The sequence below is a fragment of the Globicephala melas genome, chromosome 16, assembly GCF_963455315.2.
Source record: "Globicephala melas chromosome 16, mGloMel1.2, whole genome shotgun sequence".
Lineage (NCBI taxonomy): Eukaryota > Metazoa > Chordata > Mammalia > Artiodactyla > Delphinidae > Globicephala > Globicephala melas.
The window spans coordinates 10416722-10439264 of record NC_083329.1 but is presented as its reverse complement, the minus strand read 5'-3'; the positions used below and the strand labels follow the sequence as shown (position 1 = coordinate 10439264).

The following is a 22543-nucleotide window of genomic DNA, read 5'->3' as shown; positions in this document are numbered from 1 at the left end:
GACACTCAGTTTTTCTGACCTCTAATTTTCTGTGTGACCTTTGATGAGCCCCCTGGTCAGTCTGATTCCTGGTTACTTGGACCAGTTGGTCCCCATAGTGACTCCCAGCCCTGTCGTTTGCTGCCTTGATTCTCCCACATAGCTGAGGCTCTGCAGAGTGAACCTCTCAGGGACTGTTTGCAAGAACCTCTTTTCTTTCCAGAAGCATTGGGCCATGCACACAACTATATGGGGGTCCTTTACGTTATTACACAGCCTGGCTTCCTCTGGCTGGAGGGGGTTCTTCCAGGCACCCAGCCTGAACAGGTGAATCCAAGTTCATCTCCATGAGTTGCTCCGGAATTGGGAAAGAGCTACAGGAAGCAGTGAAATCTAGCTCAAAGCTGCTGACAGCCACGTTGCGAGCAATTTGGTGGAGTACAGGCTGCAATGAGAGAGAAAAAAGCCAACACAGAGAGAGAAGCAGAGAGCAAAGGTGTAGAGAGGGTCCAGACTCTAGTCAGTACTTGACTTGCTAATTTTAATTCCTCCAGATGCCAGCTGCACCCCTCTCCTTCCTGCAGTTTAGATGTTTCCTTCCTTAGTTTCCACGAGCCAAATAATTCTCTTTTTGCCAAAGCTAGTTGGAGTTAGATTTCTGTCCCTTGCAACCAAAATTCCTGACTTGGAGCACCATTTTTATTTGATGCAAACATTTCTCATGTGTATTTGGGAGGTCATGGTTGTTTGTTTGTTTGTTTGTGTGGGCTTTTTTTACATTTTATTTTATTATGGTGAGGACATTTAACGTAATATCTAACTCTTAACAAATGTCTAAGTATACAATAGTGTTATTAACTACAGGTACATTTTTGTACAACAGATCTCTAGAACTCTTTCATCTTGCATAACTGAAACTTTATGGCCAATGATAGACAGCTCTACTGTTTTCCCAACTCCTGGTCCCTGGCAATCACTATTTCATTCTTTGATGCTATGAATTTGACTATTTTAGATACCTCATATAAGTGGAATGATGCAGTATTTGTCCTTCTGTGAATTCAGTAAAGTTGCAGGATACAAAATCAAGATACAAGAATCAGTTGTGTTTTTATACACTAACAACAAACTATCAGAAAAGAAAAGTAGGAAAACAATCCAATTTACAACAGCGCCAAAAGAATAAAATATTCAGGAATAAATTTAACTAAGGAAGTGAAAGACATGTACACCACCAATGACAAAACATTGCTGAAAGAAATTAAAGAAGACACAAACAAATGGAAAGACATCTGTATTCATGGATTGGAAGAACTCATTGTTTGAATGTCCATACTAGCCAAAGTGATCTACAGATACAATGCAATTCCTATCAAAATCCCAACGGTGTTTTTTACAGAAACAAAAAAAATTTCTAAAATTCATATGGAATCACAAAGGACCCTGAATAGTCCAATCAATCTGGAAAAAGAAAAACAAAGCTGGAGGCATCACACTTCCTTATTTCAAAATATATTACAAAGCTAGTAATCAAAACAATATAGTACTGACATAAAGACAGACATATATACCAGGGGAACAGAATAGACAGGCCAGAAATAAGTGCAAAAATTTATGGTCAACTGATATTTGACAGGGGTGCCAAGAATACACAAGGGAGAAAGGATAGTCTCTTCAATAAATGATATTGGGAAAACTGGATATCTCTTTGCAAAAGAATGAAATTGGGCCCTTATCTTACACCATACATAAAATGGAATTCAAAATGAATTAAAGAGTTAAACATAAGACCCCAAATTGTAAAACTCCTAGAAGAAAACATAGGGGAAAACTCCTTGAAATTGATCTGGACAATGATTTCTTGGATATAACACCAAAAACACAGATTTTAAAAAAAGCGAAAATAAAGTGGGACTACATCAAACTAAAAAGATTCTACACAGCAAAGGAAACAATCAGTAGAGTGGAAAAGGCCACCTATGGAATGGGATAAAATAGTTGCAAACCAAATAAGGGCTTAATTTCTAAAATATATAAGGAACTCCTATAACTCAAGAAAAAAAAAGCCCTAACAACTCTTTTTTAAAATGGACAAAAGACTTGAATAGATATTTCTCCAAAGAAGACATACCAATGGGCAAGTATATGAAAAGATGCTCAAGATCACTATAGTCATCATCAGGGAAGTGCAAATCGAAACCACAATGAGATATCATCTCACACCTATTAGGATGGCTATTGTTAAAAAAAAAAAGACAGTAAATGTTGGCAAGGGTGTGGAGAAAGTGGAGCACTTGTACACCTTGGTGGGATGGCATGGTTTTTAATATTTTATTAAACCTGCTAGCATGCTACCCTTGAAATTCAGCTTCTGTTGCAACATGCTATTACTTCAAGGGAAAACTGGGAGTTCCTCAGTGGTGTACAATCCTCCATCTCCAGGCCCAAAAGATATCTTTTCCATGAGGGTCTGATAAAGAAGAACATGCTACCACCAGCCCAGCAGGTAGAAGACAGAACAGTCTGGAGCCCCTCAGAATTTGTTATCTTCAGTTATGCCTATAAGTGTGGAGTTGATTACAGAGTAGATTTATCTTTCTGAGTAAGAAATACAAAGTGTTCCTCTAGCAGTTTGGACACACTCAGGCAGAGTAAAAAAGTCAACCATGACTTCAGACTCTGGAGTTCTGCATTCTAGAACAGCTGGGCAGGGTTACCTTGGTGGTTCAGTTCTTAGATGGAGTGTTTTGTGAAGCATCAAAGACCCAACGTTTCTCAAAAAGTTCCAGGAAGAATCTTGTTTCCCAGGCAACAGCTTTTCTATTGCTGCCTCTCAGCTGACTCCCCACAAATTAATCATGAATATAAATGAAAGTGCTTCTCCAGGTAAGTGACAGCCGCCCTCCTTGGCCAGTTAGGATAGCAGCGGAGAAATCAAGAGTTGAAAAAGGTCTTAAGAAAATCAATGGCACAAGTCAAGCCTAAGTGTCCAGACTATAGCTGAGTGGCTGAAATGCTGGTCAGAACAGGGTCTGCCAAAGTCAAATGCTACAGGAGCAGGAATTGCCTTCATAGGAGCCTGATGCTTCCTGATAGGAGGCAGTATGTACCTTCTACATTTAATGACATCCTTGATGGGAAGTGTGGACTACTCATTGGTTCTTATCAAAGAATGTCTTCAGACACTGCTTGCACCAATATTTCATGCCATGATTTAACTTTTGGAGTGTGTATTATTTCCTGTGTCAAAAGATGTCAATCTGGGTACCTTAGGCTGCAGTAACAGAAAACCAACTCAAACTGGATTAAACTGAAAATCCACTTACATAAGAGGAAGTCCAAAGATAGGGTGGGCTTTGGGGAAGCTGATATCAGGCTCATGATATAATTGAGACCCAGGCTCTTTCCATGACTCTGCTCTGATGTCCAGAGTCAACGGCATCCTAAATCTGGTTTTCCTCCTGGTCATAGGGTGGCTTTAGCAGCAACCAGGACTACATTCTCCCTTGTTCATATCCAACAGGAGAAAAGGAGAATCGTTTCTGAAAGCCTTTCAGAGGAGCAAGGAAGAAGGTTCACAGAAATTTGCAACAAAACACTTCTCATATTGCATTAGCCAGAATATTTCATGCCAATTCCTGAACGAACCCCGGATAAAGAGGATGGGAACTCACCTGAACCAATCAGGCCCAAGCCTAGAGCCAAGGGTAGTGAAGTCAGCTTCTCCTGAGGTTTATGGATTATTTGGGAAGGGGTACATAGCTGAATCAAGTCTGAGTTCTATTAGATAAGACACAAGGGAAATACATGATATTTAGCCAATGTTAACTAGCTAAAAGTTTGTACAGCTCACTTTCCTTTCAGATTGCACTGTCAACACAAATACTCTTTTTAGTTTAATTCTTAAACTCCTACCTCTATATTTGTTATGGATGGAATGTTTGTGTCCACTCAAAATTCATATGTGGGAATCCTAATTCCCAATGTGATGGGGCCTTTGGGAGGTAATTAGGTCATAAGGGTGGCACCCTCATGAATGGGATTAGTGTCCTTAAAAGGAGAGACACAGGAGAGTTTGCAGTCTCTCCCTTTGCTCTCATCTTTGTGAGCATATGGTGAGAAGGTGGCTGGCTGTTCTACAAGCCAGAAAGCAGACGTCACCAAACACTGGATCTATCAGTACCTTGATCTTGTACTTCCCAGCCTCAGAACAGGGAGAAAAAAATGTTTGCTGTTTAAGCCACCCGATTTATGATATTTTTGGCATAGCAATGCACACTGACTAAGATAACATCCTTCACTCCACAATAAGCAGTAGGAACTCTCATCAGGAGAGGCAGGATGGGCAAATTGCTCATAGTGTCCTGAGAGCTCTTGCTGGGTTTGCTTTGTGGACCCCTGGTGTGGGACGGCAAAGTCCCAACTGGACAAAGGCATTGGCAACATGCCAGCACAATATACTGACCAGAGCAATACTGCTCACACTGCAGTGTGCAAAAGAATCGAGGTGGGGGAATGACCTGCTTCAAAATGCAGATCTCTGAGCCTTGAACCATGGGGCATTGCAATAGGAGAGAGTTACAAGGGGGCTTCTTATAGGATTGGGGCTTGTGCTGGGTGGTTCTGAAGAGAGCGCAAGGAAGCAGAGGCTAGTTCTGGATTGGATGTTGCCAAGAAGCCGGGTCAGTTCACCCATCCAGTATGTCAGCAAGCTTTGTTCTGGAGGCAGGAGGAATGAAGGTAGGGGGGACAGCACTGATGAGAAAGCAGCCATCCCCTGGAAGGGATCCTTAGTCATTTTGCTGCCCAGGTTCGGCCTCATATAGAAGCATTGTTTGCGTGGCCTTGTCCCTGTTCCGTTGGAAAGTGTTTATGTTCTGTTAGAAACATGACTATCTGATGACCAGAAGGGCTATTTTCACTTTCTCAAGGGTCATTATGTGCCCAACACTGTCAGAAAAACATCCAATCCCTACGACAACACCGTTAGTAGGTATTTTTCTCACCATAACAGATTAACAAATTCAGGTTCGAAAAGATGATGTGATTTCCTCAAGGCCACATAATTAGTGGTCGAGCAGAACATCAAACATAGGTCTACTTGGCTCCAAAACCCACATTCTCAATCACTCCACCTTAATCCTGCTTATAGCAAAGTGTAGAGCAGATTGTGGTATCAATTTCTATTTTTCAGAAAAATCAAGTACGATACTATAAAAAAATTTTAATGTTTCCATTCCTATAACTCCTTCATGGTTCTAATATTATTTCTGGGTTTTTTTCTTGCTTTTTTTTTTTTTAAGGAGTGAAAGAGGGTTATCCATTTATTGTTCTTGTTTTCAAATGAAGACTACTTTGATTTATTAATCCCGCTCTCTTTTCCTACTCTATTTCTCTTTTGCCTTCATTCTATACCTCTATTTGAAAGGAGGAACTTAGGTCTCTTTTCTAACACCCTAAATAAAATGCTTAATTTGGTCATTGTTTTTGGTATCAATAAAAGCATTTAAGTGAATTAATCTGGTTGAGTTCAACGAATATGTATTGAAGATCTACTCTGTGACAGGCATAGAACTAGGTAGAGGAAGGCACGGGATGACTGAGACGTGAACATATGTCCCCAAGAGGCCTGGAGAAGGGAACAAGCATATTAAAAGATACCTTTTAAAATATATAAATGTCACGGTTATCTTCAGATGGGATTAATACTGACTTTTTTGTACATTTTAAAAAAATCTCATTTCTTGTAATTTCTTTTATTTTGCCTTATTTTATTTATGTATTTATTTTTGGCCGCACTGCATGGCTTGTGGGATCTTAGTTCCCTGACCAGGGAGCGAATGTGTGCCCCTGCATTGGAAGAGTGGAGTCTTAACCACTGGACTGCCAGGGAAGTCCCCTCTTTTGTACATTTTTGTATTTACCAATATTTCAGTGATCATTTCTTTACTTTAGCAATATTTCATTCATGAACATATGCTACTTATATAATCACAAGAATACAGGAAATATATTTTTTTTAAAGAAAAGCTATTTTGGCATAAAAGCAATGATATTTAGCCTTGAATCTGGAGATTCTAGAAAGACCTGGCAGAGAACAGGACACCTGAGCTGAGTTTTAAAAGAGGAGGAAGAAACAATCAAAAAGACAAAGGTTTATTTCATGAAGAGGAATCGGCATAAACAAAGGCCCAGAGGCAGGAGAAAAGAGGCGTTACCCCAGGTGATGGTGAGGTCCCCAAAGCCTGCCTTGGGGTCTGCCTGTTTCACTGCTGTGTCCCCAGTGATCGAGGATGGACAGATAGACTCCAGCTGGGTCTGCAGCACTAGCTCTAACAGGCGCTCCGTGAACATGTGTGACGTGGAATGAGGGTGGGTTTGTAGCAGCAGGAGGGGTAGGGCAGCGGTCAGGGGAGAACATGGTTTCCCAGGAGGATAGATTTGATCCCGGGGGCTATTGAGAACCCTGTGCAGTTTTTAGAGCAGAAAGGAAATTTTTACTGCACTTGGCACACTCCATTTTAGGAATAGCTGCTGTTCAGGGATGGACAATTTCTCCACAATTTAAAAATTGATGTGTTATTATCACTTTCTTGAATCACTAAAGTTCATATTAAGGAACCTCCTACCTCCTGCTGTAGATTAATTAGCCCTAATGCAAAGCCTGCAATACCAATGTAGCCCTGACATGAATATATTACCATGTAAAGACTGTTCTTATGGGCTGAATAAAGCCGACAGCCAATGGATTCCTCAATCATAGACACCATAAATGTCTTCGATAATGGCTGCTCTATTGGCCCTTTCTGTTCCGGCCCCAGCAGTAACTCACGTCCTCTACCTCCTGAGCCCCCAGAGAGCACTCAGCTAGGAAAGGCAAGACTCAGAAGGACAGCATTTTAATATCACTGCCGCTTTACCAGATGGCAAGTTACAGTAGGAAAGAAAACATTTCTCGTGTGTGTGTGTGTGTGTGTGTTGTGTGTGTGTGTGTGTCTCTCTCTCTATATATAGTATTTGTATTTGTAATTATGCACATATACATAATCAGAAATACAAATTTTCTTTTAGTGTACTGCTCCTCAATAAGTAACACTGTTATTCAGTTCATCAGGATTTATAAAATGCCCCTTTATACAATTATGCAGGAATCCTGTGGTTTTCCCTTTAAAATATATTAAGTGAAATTTAATCCTGTATCCTACAGGGAATTAACTTTTACAACCGCTACATTCTGCCACAAGGAAGATTAATGACTTTTCCTTGTCTACTTTCTATTGAAACCCTTCATGCCAATGAGACAGATATGAGAGACTTGGCACATAGCAAAGTCAGATATGACTTTCCTAATGAATTTGGCTGGAAACCCCTAGGCATTAACTTCACCCTCAAAACAGCATCCTTCAGAGGTAGGAGCTGAATTCTCAGTAATCGACTTGTTTGGCGACCACCTACTAGGTCTGTCTTGAGGCAGATGAGTGGGTCTGGACCAGCCTCCCAGGTGTTGAGCTCAATGACACACAAAGGACCAGGAAAGGCAAGGTGAGACTGGGAATCCCAGGCTCCCCACAGAGGCCATGTAGACAGTGAGTACAGATTCTGGGAGACAGCTCCTGCTGTACCCAATGTCCCCTTGGAAACAACGTCAGGCCAGTGAGAGGAGCAGGATAAGCAGGAAGGAGGGATGACACCTCCCAGTCCTGGCACCTGGCTCAGCTCCAGATTTGGAATCACCTGGGGACTTCAGACAGGGTTCCTTTTCTTTGGCTTCTGACATCACGCCTAGAGTCAGGTGTGTTATGACAAATACAGAACATTGTGTTGTCAAATGGTAATCTGTCGGTCAAGCAATGAAAGACATGCTTTCATTGTATGAAAACGGCATACGATGGGCAGTGCATTTTATTCCATTAGAAAATGTTAAATTTCTGTATTTCCAAAAAATTCACAAAGTAAAGGGCAGATTACATTAGGGAAATATTTGCAAATGATTACATCTGATTATTGAGTGGAAAAGAGGAGAGTAAAAATAGTTCTTATAGTATGACCTCAATTTTATAAAAAATAAAACGTATGCATTTTTTAAAGGAAGAAATATTTAGTCACTTAAAAGAAGCCAATATTACCAGGGATCATATATTTTTTTGTATTTATGCTCTTCTGAAGCTTCCATATTTTCTACAATAAGTACTTATTTATTTTGTAATTTAGAAAAAATGTAATAATAAAAAAGAGACAGTTAAACTCACTCCTGTGAATTATTTTAGGGAAATAACATAAAATTAAAACCAACTATAAGCATGAAGATATTTACTATAGCTTTGTTATTAAAAATGGAAATAACTTAAATATCAGGCACTAGTGGAACAACTAAATAAGTTATTGTATATATATTCTGTGAAATATTGTGAAATCATTCAAATGATAATTATGATGACTATATAAGTATTACAATTATGATAGAAGTTTCAAAGAAAAAGATTAAGGGCTTCCTTTGTGGCGCAGTGGTTAGGAGTCTGCCTACCAATGCAGGGGGCACAGGTTTGAGCCCTGGTCCAGGAAGATCCCACATGCCGCAGAGCAACTAAGCCCGTGTGCCACAACTACTGAGCCTGTGCTCTAGAGCCCACGTGCCACAACTACTGAAGCCCACGCACCTAGAGCGTGTGCTCCGCAACAAAGAGAAGCCACCACAATGAGAAGCCGCGCACCACAATAAAGAGTAGCCCCTACTCGCCGCAACTACAGAAAGCCCGCGAGCAGCAACGAGGACCCAACGCAGCCAAAAATAAATAAATAAATAAATAAATTTTTAAAAAAAGAAAAGAAAAAGATTAATAAAATGTGTGTGTATCATGAAATTGTGTAAAATATTTCTTCATTTGGACAGGATTGGGAGAAAAATATCTGAATATTAAAAATTACATTAGCAAGTGATTGTGGATAAAGATTGTGGATACATTTTTCTCTTTTAAAAAATTGTAATATTGTTCTTTATATTTCAAAGGAGTAAAACTAGATGCTCTTAGATAAACACTTTCAGTATATGTCAGAGGGCTACGAGTGCCCTGCTTTGTCTTACGGCTTCTAGGCCTCTTGATTTAGTCTGTCCACACTCAAGGCTTATTACAGGGAAGACTGAATTACAAGTCAGTCTTCTACCCTGAGTAGAAATACAAGTATGACACTTAGAGATTAGACGTATCAGTGGCAAGTTGGCATTTGTTTTTAATTGCAACAATAGGAGGATTCTATGAAAGACCAGACAATGTGAAAGCCTGTTAGAGTGTCTCACAATCTATTTCCACCAAGGTCCAAGCTTGTTAAGAATGTGAAAATCCATACAATCATTTCTTCCCAAGAAATCATGGTTGCCCACCACATACAACCTCGTGGGCTTAATCTAATTTATGAAATGCTATTCCACGAGCACAATATTAAGACATTGTTTATTTGGACTAGTAAAATTCTGTTGAATAAACCAAATAAGGAAGTCCTCTAGTTTATTCTTCCCTTAAAAACAGCCAATAACTGGATAAACACACACTGACAGAACTTAAGTGGCCTCAGGAATGAGATTTGCTGGCAGGTCCATTACGTGGACCCTCCCTGGAAGGAGGGAAAGGGTGAGAATGGGTGCTGACCTGGCTTCTCGTCCTTAATACTCAGGACAACTATCACACTGGAGAATCTTACACGCAATATTTTTAACCTCTAAATGTGTCCAAAGTCACAGAGCTAGGAGGCGGCGAGACCAGAGCAGGACTCCTGTCTGTGTGTCTGGCTGTCTGTCTAACCGCAAAGCCCTCGCTGTCTCCAGCAACTCCTAACTGCTTCTCCTTGTGTGCAGGATGAAAGAGAAACACATCCCTCACACAGCTCCTCGGGAGAAATCCATTTCATCATGACTGCTTTTCTCAGAAACATCCTTTAGTCTAATAAACCTCAATTACCATGTCATAAGGTGCAGTGACTGATCCATTATACTGTAATAATTATCCATAATATGTAGGGACATAAAAAGAGATTAATAACGAGAGTAACCAGGTAATAAATCAGACTGATGATTATCCGTGAGGAAGTAAGGAGTGGGCGGAAGGTGTTTAAGGAAAAACTCAAGGAAAGATAGGCAGATGCCAAGTCTAGGCTGTCAGTCAAGTACCCCTCCCCTTCAACCAATCCCCCGCTCAGCTGCCGACTGTGCCTCCCACGTTACTGGGTGCCTTTCCTTTAAAATGTACTGACTGCGCATGCACTCCCGGTCCCCTTTCATCCCCTTTGACAATGTCACAACCACTCCTAAACCTCACATGATAGCAGCTCTGTATCCTGGACTGAGTCCTAACCAGGTAGAGGTTCGCCTCTGTCACTGGCCAGAAATATGATCTTGGGTAAGTCCCTTCCCCTTTCTGATGTTGAGTTTCTTTATCTAGAACATGGGGTTGGCAATAGCTACCACTGACGAAACAAGGTTGGTTTGGAATTCAAATGCTTTCGTTTAAATAAGACAGGATTGACCAATTTAAAATACCAATGTTATAAGGAAAATACTCTAACAATGTTATAAGGAAAATACTCTAACAGATGCAGTAAATGTCTTGGCACAAAGTGACGCTAGAGTTAGCGGGAGGCTGAGTGACCAAGGGTCAAGAGAAGGGTCTCAGTAAAGACACAGCCTGAGAAGGGAGGCTCAGGGGACCCAAGCCTGGAAGAGAATGAGGCATTGTCATCCTGAAAGATAGACAAGCTGCAGCCCCTCTCCTTTAAAAGCTCACCCCTGAGGCCACCGGCCCTGAGCTTCAGACAGCATTGTAAGCACGCTGTGATTGCAGGGCGGTCCGCAGAGCACTGGTTGGGGCTGGCCTGGCAGCTCGAACAGCCTGTGTCTCTGGCTATGTGCGAGGACAGCCTGGTCTTTCAGAAAGAGCTGAGTTAGCCCATTCAGGCCAACGTCATCGTGGTCCATTCAGAACTTTGATTCCCCAAACCCTGTCTGATGTGTTCCCTTAAAACCCTGGTCTTAAAGCTGGTCACTGTGGTTTTGGTATCCTGGTGACTGACACAGCAAATTCAACTCCACTTTTACCCAAATCCTCATTACTTCTCTTTGCAGGATGAACCTTAGGGAGGGAAGATCTTTCTTCAAATTCAAGGTGATAAAGCTTAGAGGGGCCAGTGCTATCAAAAAAAAAAAAAAAAGGCCTAGATTTATATCGCAGCTCTGTCAGTAAATTATAAGGTACTTAGGAACCCAAGTGCTGTGTTAGGCTCTTTTAATGTATTATCTAATGTAATGCTTTTAATCATCCAAGGATAATTACCAACCCCCTCTAAAAAATAGAAGAAAAGGAGGCTAAATCAACTCAAGTAATTTGCCCAAAGTAACAATAAATGCCCTCCTATTACTGGTGCTAACCATCCTTGACTCCCTAGGACCAGAAGAAGGAAATCCAGTATGAGGAGCAAAGAAAAGGCTTAGCTCACATGGAAAGTCCTTAGCTCACTGCCTGACACATGGTCAATTCCCAGCAAATGATACCTGGTATTAGTAATAGAACTGAATTAAAAGAACCTTTAAAGGATCACATACAGTATGTGGATACCATGGACTTGTGCACATAGAAGCACGTGGTGTTAGAAGACATTTGGACAAGCGTGAAGGTCAGGAACTGTGCAGGACTACCAACAGTGTGACTGAAGTTGTTCATTATGCGCCATCTTAAGTGAGATAAGACAAAAACACAATTAAAAGCTACGTAAATAGTAAAATATGCAAATAAAACAGAAAATGTTTTAATTCCTAAATTTTCTCTTTGACTAACTTCATTATTCCTAGGTGTGTACCCTGTCCTTATACACCATGTTTCAGCATCAGAATTATGTTCCTGTCCCTTTCCACAATCAGGCCACAACCAGGCCAGCACTATCCTTCTTAGTTTTGGAAATAAGACCATGACTTCCGTCCTTGACCTTATTGGGTATATGTGCCCAGCCAAGCGGCTCAACATTCATGTTGCTGCCTATAGAACGGGAGAATTTTTAGGTAAATCTGATAAGGGATTTGTGTCTAAAGTAGGTAAGGAAATTCTATAACTCAATAGTGAAGAGACAAATAACCCAACTGAAAAATGAGCCAAAAATCGGAATAACATTAATCCAAAGAAGATATACAAATGGCCAATAAACACATGGAAAGATGCTCAACATCATTAGCCATCAGGGAAATGCAAACCAAAACCACAATGAGAACCACTTCACACTCACTAGGATGGCTACAAAAAGACAGAGAATACAAAGCGTTGGGGAGAATGTGGAGAAATGCCATCCTCATACACTGCTGTTGGAACAGTAAAACGGTGCAGCAGCCTCTCTGGAAAACAATCTTGTAGTTCCTTAAAAAGTTAAACATTAGAATTACCGTATGAGCCAGCAGTTCCAGTCCTAGGTATATACCCAAGAGAAATGAAAACATACGTTCACATAAAAACCTGCATAGGAATGTTCATAGTAGCATTATTTGTGATAGCTGGAAGATAAAAACAACACAAATGTGCATTAACGGATGAATGGATAAGTAAAAGGTGCTATATCCATACAATGAAATATTATTCAGAAATAAAAATAACAAAGTACCACTATATACTACAAAATGGAAAAATTTGAAAACATTACACTAAAGGAAGAAGACAGGTACAAAGAACCAAATGTTGTATGATTCCATTTCTATGAAATGTCCAGAATAGGCAAATCTATGGAGATAGTAGCTTGGTGGTTGCCTAGGGATGAGGACGGGGTCATGAGGCCAGGGGGAAATGATGACTGACTGTTAACGGGTATAGGATTTCTTTTCGAAGTGACGTAATAGCCTAAAATTGATTGTGGTGATGGTTGCAAAGTTCTGTGAATATACTAAAACCAACCAAATTGTGCGATTAAGTTGGTGAATTATATCTCAATAAAAGTATGATTTTTAAAAAATCCTATGCTTCCCAGGCAGCTGGCATTCATTGCAACTGGACTGTGGTGTGGATTGTGCCGTGGAGGGCAATGTGGTGTTGTCAGTAGTTAAAAGTATCAGTTTTGGAATCAGATTCACCTGGGTTCCAACACTGCTCTGCCTTTTATTGACTGCATAACTTCAGGCAACTCTGTGAGCCTTAATTTTGTCATCCATAGGATACTTGTCATAATACAGCCTTATGACTGAGTAGATCCCGTGGGATGATGCAGATGGGGTGAAGGGATTGGCATAGTACCTGGCATTTTATGAGTGCTCCATAGTAAGCAGTTGACTTCATCTCCTTCATCCTCAACATCTCCATCCACGGTCAAACCAATTGACCAGCGCTCTCTCTGATGTGACCTTGGAAATTTCACTTACAAAGTAAGTGATTTATTCAGTAGTATATTATTTCTGTCTTCATCCCTTTCCTCTGCTTTGTCCCACCCAAGCAGAGTAGTAATCGGAAATATCACCATTATATTCTTATCTCCACCAACTTTAAAAGAGGAAAAATAGTTGTCCTAGTTTAGGGAAGCAAATGAGACAGCTGTGGAAGGGTGCTCTGAGCCCACTTTACCTGGCTTTGGAGTTGACGTCATTGGACGTGGAGTGAAATGGTAGTTTTTCAGGCATAGAAGAGGAGCTTAGGTTCCTTCCCATGGAAAGAGCAATTGTCCAATGTGTTTATTCTGTCTTCCACACTGGCCAAGACAGACGCTTCAGAGAAAGCCATAAAAACCCAGGAAACATACTTAATTCACACTCTTGTACCATGGGAGACATATTACTGTTCCAACCCCAGCTGTTCATCCATCCTTGCCCTGAATATTCAACATTCATGTCCTCAAGGCAGCTTACAGATTCAAACTAATTAATTCCTCTTACTACAAGAGGGTTCCCTGCCCCCTTCTCCATCTGTGAGCTTCTGCACCGACTCCTTACTGCCACCTCATGCCTGGTTGACCTTATGCTTAAGGCCATTTAAAACTCTTGCACCATCAGTCATTTATGGAGGACCAGGAAGAGTGTTGGGCATTGGGGAGAAAGGAATATTGAGATTTGGCTCCTTTCTGAGAGGAGCTCTAAGTCTACTAGAGTGTATTTATTCTGCTATAACACAGTTGCCTAAAAATGTGTTAGTCTCCCTTGCTAGACAAACATATCTACAGATAACAATCAGGTAGGGTATAAATGTTGAAATAGCACAGAACAGCACAGAAGAGTGGTTTCTCAGAGGTCACTACACATTCCCATTTACATCTCATTGGCCAGAATTTAGCCTTATGACTTGATCTAGTTGTAAGGGAAGCTGGGGTATGTATTAATTTAATGGAGTGATAATGTGCCTGGAAACAAATTGTGGTTACGTTCCTAAGAAAGAAGAGGGGAATAAATTCTGGGAGACAATTAGCAATCTCTGTCACAGGAGGCACCAATGATTTTTAATAAGGCAGTGGTATATTTAGATCTGCGGTTATGGGTATCTCTGCTAGCCCCAAAGTATCATCAGTAGGGAAGGATGTGGGGCAGGGAAGGCAGGACAGCAAGGGAAGGGAAGCAGCCAGAGAATAACTAAAAGCCAAAATGTATTCATTAACTTTAACAACTACGAGGACGTTGTCGGTAATCTTTGAGAAATCTGTTTTATAAGAGTGATAGGGTGGACACAACGACCCATGATGACAAAATTACCATTATCTTTGTTCCTTTTGTTGATTAAGGAACTAGCAATGTATTTGGGGAGAGACAGAAGGCTGCAGAAATTATAAAGAAATCATTGTGTCGAGTGTTAAAAAAGTGTGGAGTACAGAGGAGGGAGTCATTACGTCTGACTTGAAGGAGAGCAGCAGAGGAGAAACTGGCAAACGAAAAGCTACCCCAACAAACAGACACAGGCAAAGGGCATTGGCCTCAGGAGAAACGCTATTTTGTTGTTGCTTTTTAAGTATTTCCAAGGCCAGATATGGAGTATTCTCCATATTTGCAAATTTCTTCTGTTCCGGCCATTCTTCTCATTCACTCTCTCCATTCATCCAATTAACTTCACACATGCATTTATTCTATCAACTCCATGAGGGCGGAGACTTTGTCTTCTTCATCACCACATCTTCCATGCCTACAACAGTGCCTGTTATTGGTACTTGCCCTAAGTGAACTAATCCAAGGAAGCAAGGCTAATTGGGGCTTTTAGCTCCTGCTTTTCACCATTTCCACCAGGGCATATAGGTCTACGCAGTCCCAGTCTGAACAAACCGGACGTAACCAGAGTCAGCACCTCTTTCTTCCGGGAACCACCGGCTCCTACGCAGAGCTGCGGAACCGCTACAGCGGCGGCATCCTGAAGCAGCCGGAACATAGTCGTGGCGGAACCTGAAGGAAGACGTATCTGGGGGCTGTGGAACCAAACTGCGGCGCCCACGAAGCCACCCGGACTCTGTTTGGAACGGAAGCGTAGTAGCCGCCGCTTCCTGGTTGCGGGTCGGCGCCGAGGGCCGGCCTTAGCCGCAGCGATGTTACCCTACACGGTGAATTTTAAGGTGTCGGCGCGCACCCTCACCGGGGCCCTCAGTGCCCACAACAAGGCGGCGGTGGACTGGTGAGGGCGCGGGGCTCCGAGGCCGCCAGGCTCGGCCAGGAGTTTGTGAGGGGAAGGGGACAAAACAAGAGGTTTCACCACCCCCACCCCCACCCCGCTTAGTTCGGCCTCGCAAAGACTGGGTGCCGCCCTCACACTTGGAGTTTTTCATTTAAATGCTGGATTTTTGTTGTTACGATAAAAGCTGTAAATGCCCCACGTGGGAACTTTCCCTGTGTGGATATATTTGCCCTCGTTCTACCATCTCTGTTTCTCTTTGCTCTTTTCCCCACACCTTCCTCACCCTCCCAGTCCCGTCTCTGAACCTGTCTCCAGTCACCAGCCTTCTCTCCCCAATGTCAATTCCCCTGACCACGTTCTCGTCCCCATTCTGTCTTCTTTCTCTTTCATCCCTGTTTCTTACCTTTATTCATTCAACAGTGTGCCGGACCCTGTGCCAGGCTCCGGTGCTCTCGCCGGCACTTTATTTCACCTTTATCGGTTTACTGTAAAATGACACTGCAAATTAACAACTAGACAGATACAACGCAAACTGCGGTAGCTGTGGCTACTGGGAATGTTGGCAAGAGTACGGAAACCTCCTGTTCAGTGTTTGTCTTTTTTTGATCTGGTGGGAAGGACCGGGGCTAATCACAGATACCGGGGGGCATGATCCCACGCACTTTGTGGATGCTCAGTATTAAAAGTTGAATAAGACAAGGTATAAGCCCTCAAAGACAAATAGACGACAGGAGTTGCTTTATACGTCTTCACGGCTCTACGTGCATGTCTCTCAGAACCTTCTTTTTTTATCTGAAAGAAAAACTAAACAAGCGTTTTTAAAGCTAAACTAGACATTTTATTTAAATGGTATAATGTCAAATACTAGCCTTTGGGCTTAAATAATTTTATTAATGGTGGTGCATGTTAGTTAGATTTCTCACTTATTTAGGCTGCCTCTTGGCAAGAGAGAAGTTGCTTTGCTTTGCTTTTTACTTAAATTTTAACACTTTTTGTTAGGGGCTGGCAAGGTTTAATTGCTTATGGATGTCATTCGCTGGTGGTAGTGATTGATTCCAATACTGCTCAAACGCTTCAAGTTTTAGAAAAACATAAAGCTGATGTTGTCAAGGTAAGTCAGATCCCGCTTTGACCCGATAACATGTTGTCTGTTCTAAAGTTTTAAATATCGCTAGAATCTCAGTAAGTCATATGTACACATGTTGAATAGGTTTTAAGTATGATAATCTATTTGGGGTAGCCTAGTATTTCCATATATAATGTCACATCAGGATGAGCTAGTATGGCTCAGATGAGCTAGAATGAGCTAAAATGCTAGTTCTTAGGTCATTTCAAAGCTGGTGGAAAACACTAATTCTACCATGTACTGGACCACTCATTCACTCATCAATTTTGAGCACCTAACATGTGCTAAGGATATAGAGATGAAAGCCCTCAAGCAATTCATTGTCTAGCGAGGAAGAATGAAAAGAAAACATACAAATACAGTGTGGTAAGTGAGACCTGCCTAATATGCTGTGGAAAGACAAAGGAGCTACAGGACATCTCGTTTTAGGGATCAGAGGAGGGTCTCAGAAGTCTTTTCATTTTAGGGACTGTAAAATAGTTGGCCAAGTGAAAATTGGGAGAGATGCACTGCAGGAAAAAGGGAGGATATACACAAAGGGAAGTAATACGTGTAAGGATGGCTAAAAGGTGGGATACACATGTAGGAGTGATGAAAGAAGGCAGCTGGAGAAATTCACCTGCCCCAGAAGGTTTGTAAGATTGGGAAGGAATCTGGATTTTTAAGTAGGAGATTGATATGATCGTATTTGCATTTTAGAAAAACTCATTCTGGCAGCAGTGGAGGATCTGTTGGAAAAAGGGAAGACAAGGCAGTGGGATCATTTAGAATTGCAGTAATTTGGGCAGGAAATTCTTAGGGCCTAAAATAAAGCAGAGGCGTGAAGGAGTTCCATTTAGGAGCTAAGAGGTAAACTTGATAGCCTTTATAGTAAACAATCTTAAGGGAGAGTCAGAATAGAATGACTCCAAGGTTTCTGTTTGAGTAGTTGAATGGCAGTGTTGCTTTGATGAGGTGAGTGTGTGAGAAGTCGGTGAGTTTAAGTGTTTAACGTGCAAAGTCTGAGACACCTGGGGCAATTGAATTATACTGATCTGAAATTTTAGGGGAGTTGTTACAATTGGAGATAGAGATTTGGGGTCTTTTTCATTGTTAACAGGTTTACTGAGATATTCATACCATTTAAATTCACCCATTTAAAGCATACAATTCCCTGGCTTTCAGCATACCCACAGAGTTGTGTAGCTGTCACCACAGTCAGTTTCATAACCCCCAAAAGAAACCCTGTACCCATTAGCAGTTGCTACCCATGCCTTTTCCCCATCCCCTTCATCCCTAGGCAGCCACTAATCTACTTTCTGTCCTGTAGATTTGTCTGTTCTAGACATTTCAAATAAATGAGACGATACAATATGTGCCTAGCTTCTCTCACCTAGAATAATGTTTTCAAGGCTCATCCATGCCGTAGCATATGTCAGTACTCTGTTCCTTTTTATAGCTGAATAATATTCCACTGTATGATATACAACATTTATTTATTGATGGACATTTGGGTATTTCCCACTTTTTAGGTATTATGAATAATACTGCTGTGAACATTTGTGCACAGTCTGTTTGTGTGAACCTATGTTTTCATTTCTCTTGGGTATATGCCTAGGATTAGAATTGCTGACTCATGGCAACTCTATGTTTAACTTTTTGAGGAACTGCCAGACCATTTTCCAAAGAGGCTGCGCTATTTTACATTCCTATAGCAGCGTACGAGGGCTCCAATTTCTCCTCATCCTGAACAACACTTGTTATTATATGTCCTTTTGACTAGCCATCCTAGCAGATATGAAGTTGTTCTCATTGTGGTTTTGGTTTGCATTTCCCTGATGGCTAATGATGTTTAGCATCTTTCCATGTGTTTTTTGGCCATTTGTATATCTTCTTTGAGAAGTGTCTGTTCATTCCTTTGCCCATTTTAAAATTGTATTTTTAAAAATTTTGGAGTTGTAAGTGTTCTCTATGTATTCTAGGTACAAGTCCCTTATCAGATATATGGTTGGCAAATATTTTCCCTCATTCTGTGAGTTCTCTTTCACTTTTTTGATAGTGCCCTATGAAGCACAAAAGTTTTAAATTTTGATGTAGGGATAATGTTTTCTTTTGTTGCTGTATCCAAGAACCATTGCTCTTCCCAATGTCAATTAGATTTACACCTTTGTTTTCATCTAAGAATGTATGGTTTTAGCTCTTATATTTAAGTTTCAGATCCATTTTGACTTAATTTTTCTATGTAATGTGAAGTAGAGAAAAATACAGGTGATTTTTTTTGCGGTACGCGGGCCTCTCACTGTTGTGGCCTCTCCCGTTGCGGAGCACAGGCTCCGGACGCGGCCATGGCTCACGGGCCCAGCCGCTCCACGGCATGTGGGATCTTCCCGGACCGGGGCACGAGCCCGTGTCCCCTGCATCGGCAGGTGGACTCTCAATCACTGCGCCCAGGGAAGCCCCAGGTGATTTTTTTTTTTTTTAATACTAACATGTATCTTGTGATCTTGCTAAACTTGTTAGATCTGGTAATTTGGGTGATTTTTTTTTTTTTTTTTTTACATAGACAATCATGTTATCTTCAGATAACGACAGTTTGGGTTTTTCACTGATAATCTGGTGTCTTTTATTTCTTTTCCTTTGTGCTATTGTGTTGACTAGGACCTCTACTACAGTGAATAGAAGTGGAGGGAGGATACTCTTGTCTTATTCCTGAGCCTAGGAGGAAAGCATTCATTCAATTCTGATGTTAGGTATAGGGGGGTTTTTTGTTTTGTTTTTTGGGGTTTTTTTTTTTTTTGAGAAAAAATATATTCTCCCCCCCCACACCATTTCTGTCTTTTTGGCATTTCTGGAGTTTTCATTTCTTAGTGTAGATCTGTGTTTCAGTCTGGCGTCATATTCCTTTTGCCTGAAGAATTTCCTTTAAGTCCTTGAGGCACGTATCTGCTATTGGTTGATCCTTTCAGCTTTTATTTGGCTGAGAAACTATTTCACCAGTTTTTTTTTTTTTCTTTTTTTTCTTGTAGTGCTTTAGAGATACCACTCCACTATCTCCCAGCTTGGGTAATTTTTAATGAGAAATTTTTGTCTTTGTTTCCCTGTATGTTTCCCTGTATGTATCTCATTTCCTTATCTTGATTTTCAGCAGTTTGATTATGCTGTGTTTAGGTGATTTTTTTTTAACATTTTTATTGGAGTATAATTGCTTTACAATGGTGTGTTAGTTTCTGCTTTATAATGAAGCGAATCAGTTATACATATACATATATCCCCATATCTCTTCCCTGTTGCATCTCCCTCCCTCCCACCCTCCCTATCCCATCCCTCTAGGGGGTCACAAAGCACTGAGCTGATCCTCCTGTGCTATGTGGCTGCTTCCCACTAGCTATCTATTTTACATTATATATGGACATATATACACTACCACTCTCTCACTTTGTCCCAGCTTACCCTTCCCCCTCCCCGTGTCCTCAAATCCATTCTCTAGTAGGTCTGATTTTTTTTTAAATATGTACACTGCTTGACATTTACAAAAATGGAATTCAAGTACTACACACTCACACACAGACACACACAACAATAATTCTTATCCGTGGTAGTTTTATTCTGTAAAATTGTTGCAAACACTGAGTTAACATGTACTGAAACACTGATGGCTCCTCAGGGAAATACACGGCGTGGTTCCGAGTGAGCCTTTAGTCACAATATTTTCATCAACTGATTGATACATAACCTTGTTTTTTATGTGTTTCTGTTAAAAGACATTATATATTGTTGATTTATTATCATTGAGCTCATGACCGATAGCACTATAATTCATGCCTGGACAAAGGTTATTTCACGTGTCTTTTTTCTGTAAGGCACGTCACAACTTCTTGTGGTTAGGAGCACTAGAGAGCACTTCACTGCTGCGCTTGAGGACCATTTTAAACAGTGAAATCGTCAACATAGAAGCACAAAAATGCAAAAAACGTGGTACTTAATAGACCTCAGAAAAGACATTTGTTTACATTATGAGAACTGGAACAAGAGTGCCTCATTCAACCACAGCTGGATTGCGGTTGCATGTTGAGTGACTCAGATTTTTCACTACCCTGCACATGTCCATGAATGACTGCAAAAGCACTGCGAATACTGATTTCGCAAATAAAACCACAAATACATTTTAGCGAGTAAGCAAATTCACAAATACAGAATCTGCAAATAATGAGGAGGGAGAGTATACATACATTCATACATGTGAATATACGTATATACACATTCAAACATATATGCATATATATATGGCTACACACACATTTTATTAAAAAAATTCTTGCCTGAGGAAAAGATGTGTTGGAGTAGAAACCTAAGGCTTATTTAACACTGGAGTTCAGAAAACTTTTTGTTTCCATCTTTTTCATGAAGGCTGTTGGAATTGGTTAGCATGCTTCCCTAACCTAGCATTTTCTATGAGTGCTTACTTACAAATACACACATCTGTGTGTCTGTGTACACATGTCTACATAGGTATATATTTGAAGAGTCTGTGGTGTTAAGTTAGTTTACTGAACACATACTCGAACGTCAGCTGCAGGCACTGTGTTAAGGCTGGGGGATAGAAATGTGAGCGAGGCCTTGGTGATCCTGCCCTATGGAGTGAGATTGGTGATAGGGTTGGTGATAGGTCAAAAGAAAGTAAACAGAATAATTACAAAGTGTTGTGTGGGAAATGTTCTGAAGTAAGCAAGTAGGATGCTGAGCTAGAGGGGGGAGGGGAGGTTGTGTCCAGGGAAGGCCTTGGCTCAGAGTAAGGACTCTGTGTTTTATTCCTTACTCTGCCAGTATTCGATGCTCAGTTAATTTCTTGATTTTGTGCTGGGATTCTTGTGTTTTTTATTTTTTAAAAAAACTATTCTTAATGATATTACTAAAACTATGATGCACAAATTTGTTTTTTAGGGAAAAAACTGTTAACGTTATTTTCCAATTTTATGAGAGGGATAGCCAGAGTTTTTGTTTGCTTTTGTTTTTTCCTTTGCAAGGTTTTTGTAGCTGTAAGTTGTCTCCTTTTAATTAGAAGAATAGAATGCAGGAAAAGATTCTGCTTAGCAATTTAGGATTTTACATGTTATGTCAGAATTAGGTTTTATGGTTATTACTGTGATCAAATGATATACCAATGATCATACCATTTTAAGATATGGTATTCTGGAGTTTTTTACCTGAATTCCCCATATTATTAAGGTTGTGCATCATTTTTCATATTTTAAAGGCAGGAACATTGTGATATTTTCAAAAATACTTTAATTGCAACTTTTAAAAAATATAAATAATAAAAATTTCTGACTTTCAAGATGGAAGCTAGTTTCCTTTTTTAAAAATTTTTATTGGAGTATAGTTGATTTACAATGTTGTGTTAGTTTCTGCTATACAGCAAAATGAATCAGTTATACATACACACATATCCACTTTTTTTTTTTAGATTCTTTTCCCATATAGCCCATTACAGAGTATTAAGTAGAGTTCCCTGTGCTGTACAGCAGGTTCTTATTAGTTATCTATTTTATATATAGTAGTGTGTAAATGTCAATCCCAATCTCTCAATTTATCCCTCCCCCTGCCCTTATCACTTGCTAATCATAAATTTGTTTACTATATTCGCGACTCTACTTCTGTTTTGTAAATAAGTTCATTTGTACCCTTTTTTAAAGATTCTGCATATAAGCAATATCATATGATATTTGTCTTTCTGTACCTGACTTACTTCACTCAGTATGATAATGTCTGGGTCCATTCATGTTGCTGTAAATGGCATTATTTTGTTCTTTTTTATGGATGAGTAATATTCCATTGTAGGTATGTACCACATTTTTATCCA

General features: G+C 40.4%; 1 protein-coding gene across 2 annotated transcripts in view; it reads left to right on the top strand.

The window, feature by feature from the left end:
• Positions 1-15391: 15391 nt before the first annotated feature.
• WDR11 (WD repeat domain 11) overlaps positions 15392-22543 on the top strand; it is a 54501-nt gene continuing 47349 nt past the window's right edge. The window contains exons 1-2 of one of the 2 annotated variants that reach the window (XM_060286258.2): positions 15392-15578; positions 16578-16689. In XM_060286258.2, the coding sequence (XP_060142241.1) occupies positions 15493-15578; positions 16578-16689 (198 nt within the window). In that variant the 5' untranslated portion in view covers positions 15392-15492. The remainder of the gene's footprint in view (positions 15579-16577; positions 16690-22543) is intronic. The other variant, XM_060286257.2, reaches the window with a different exon arrangement.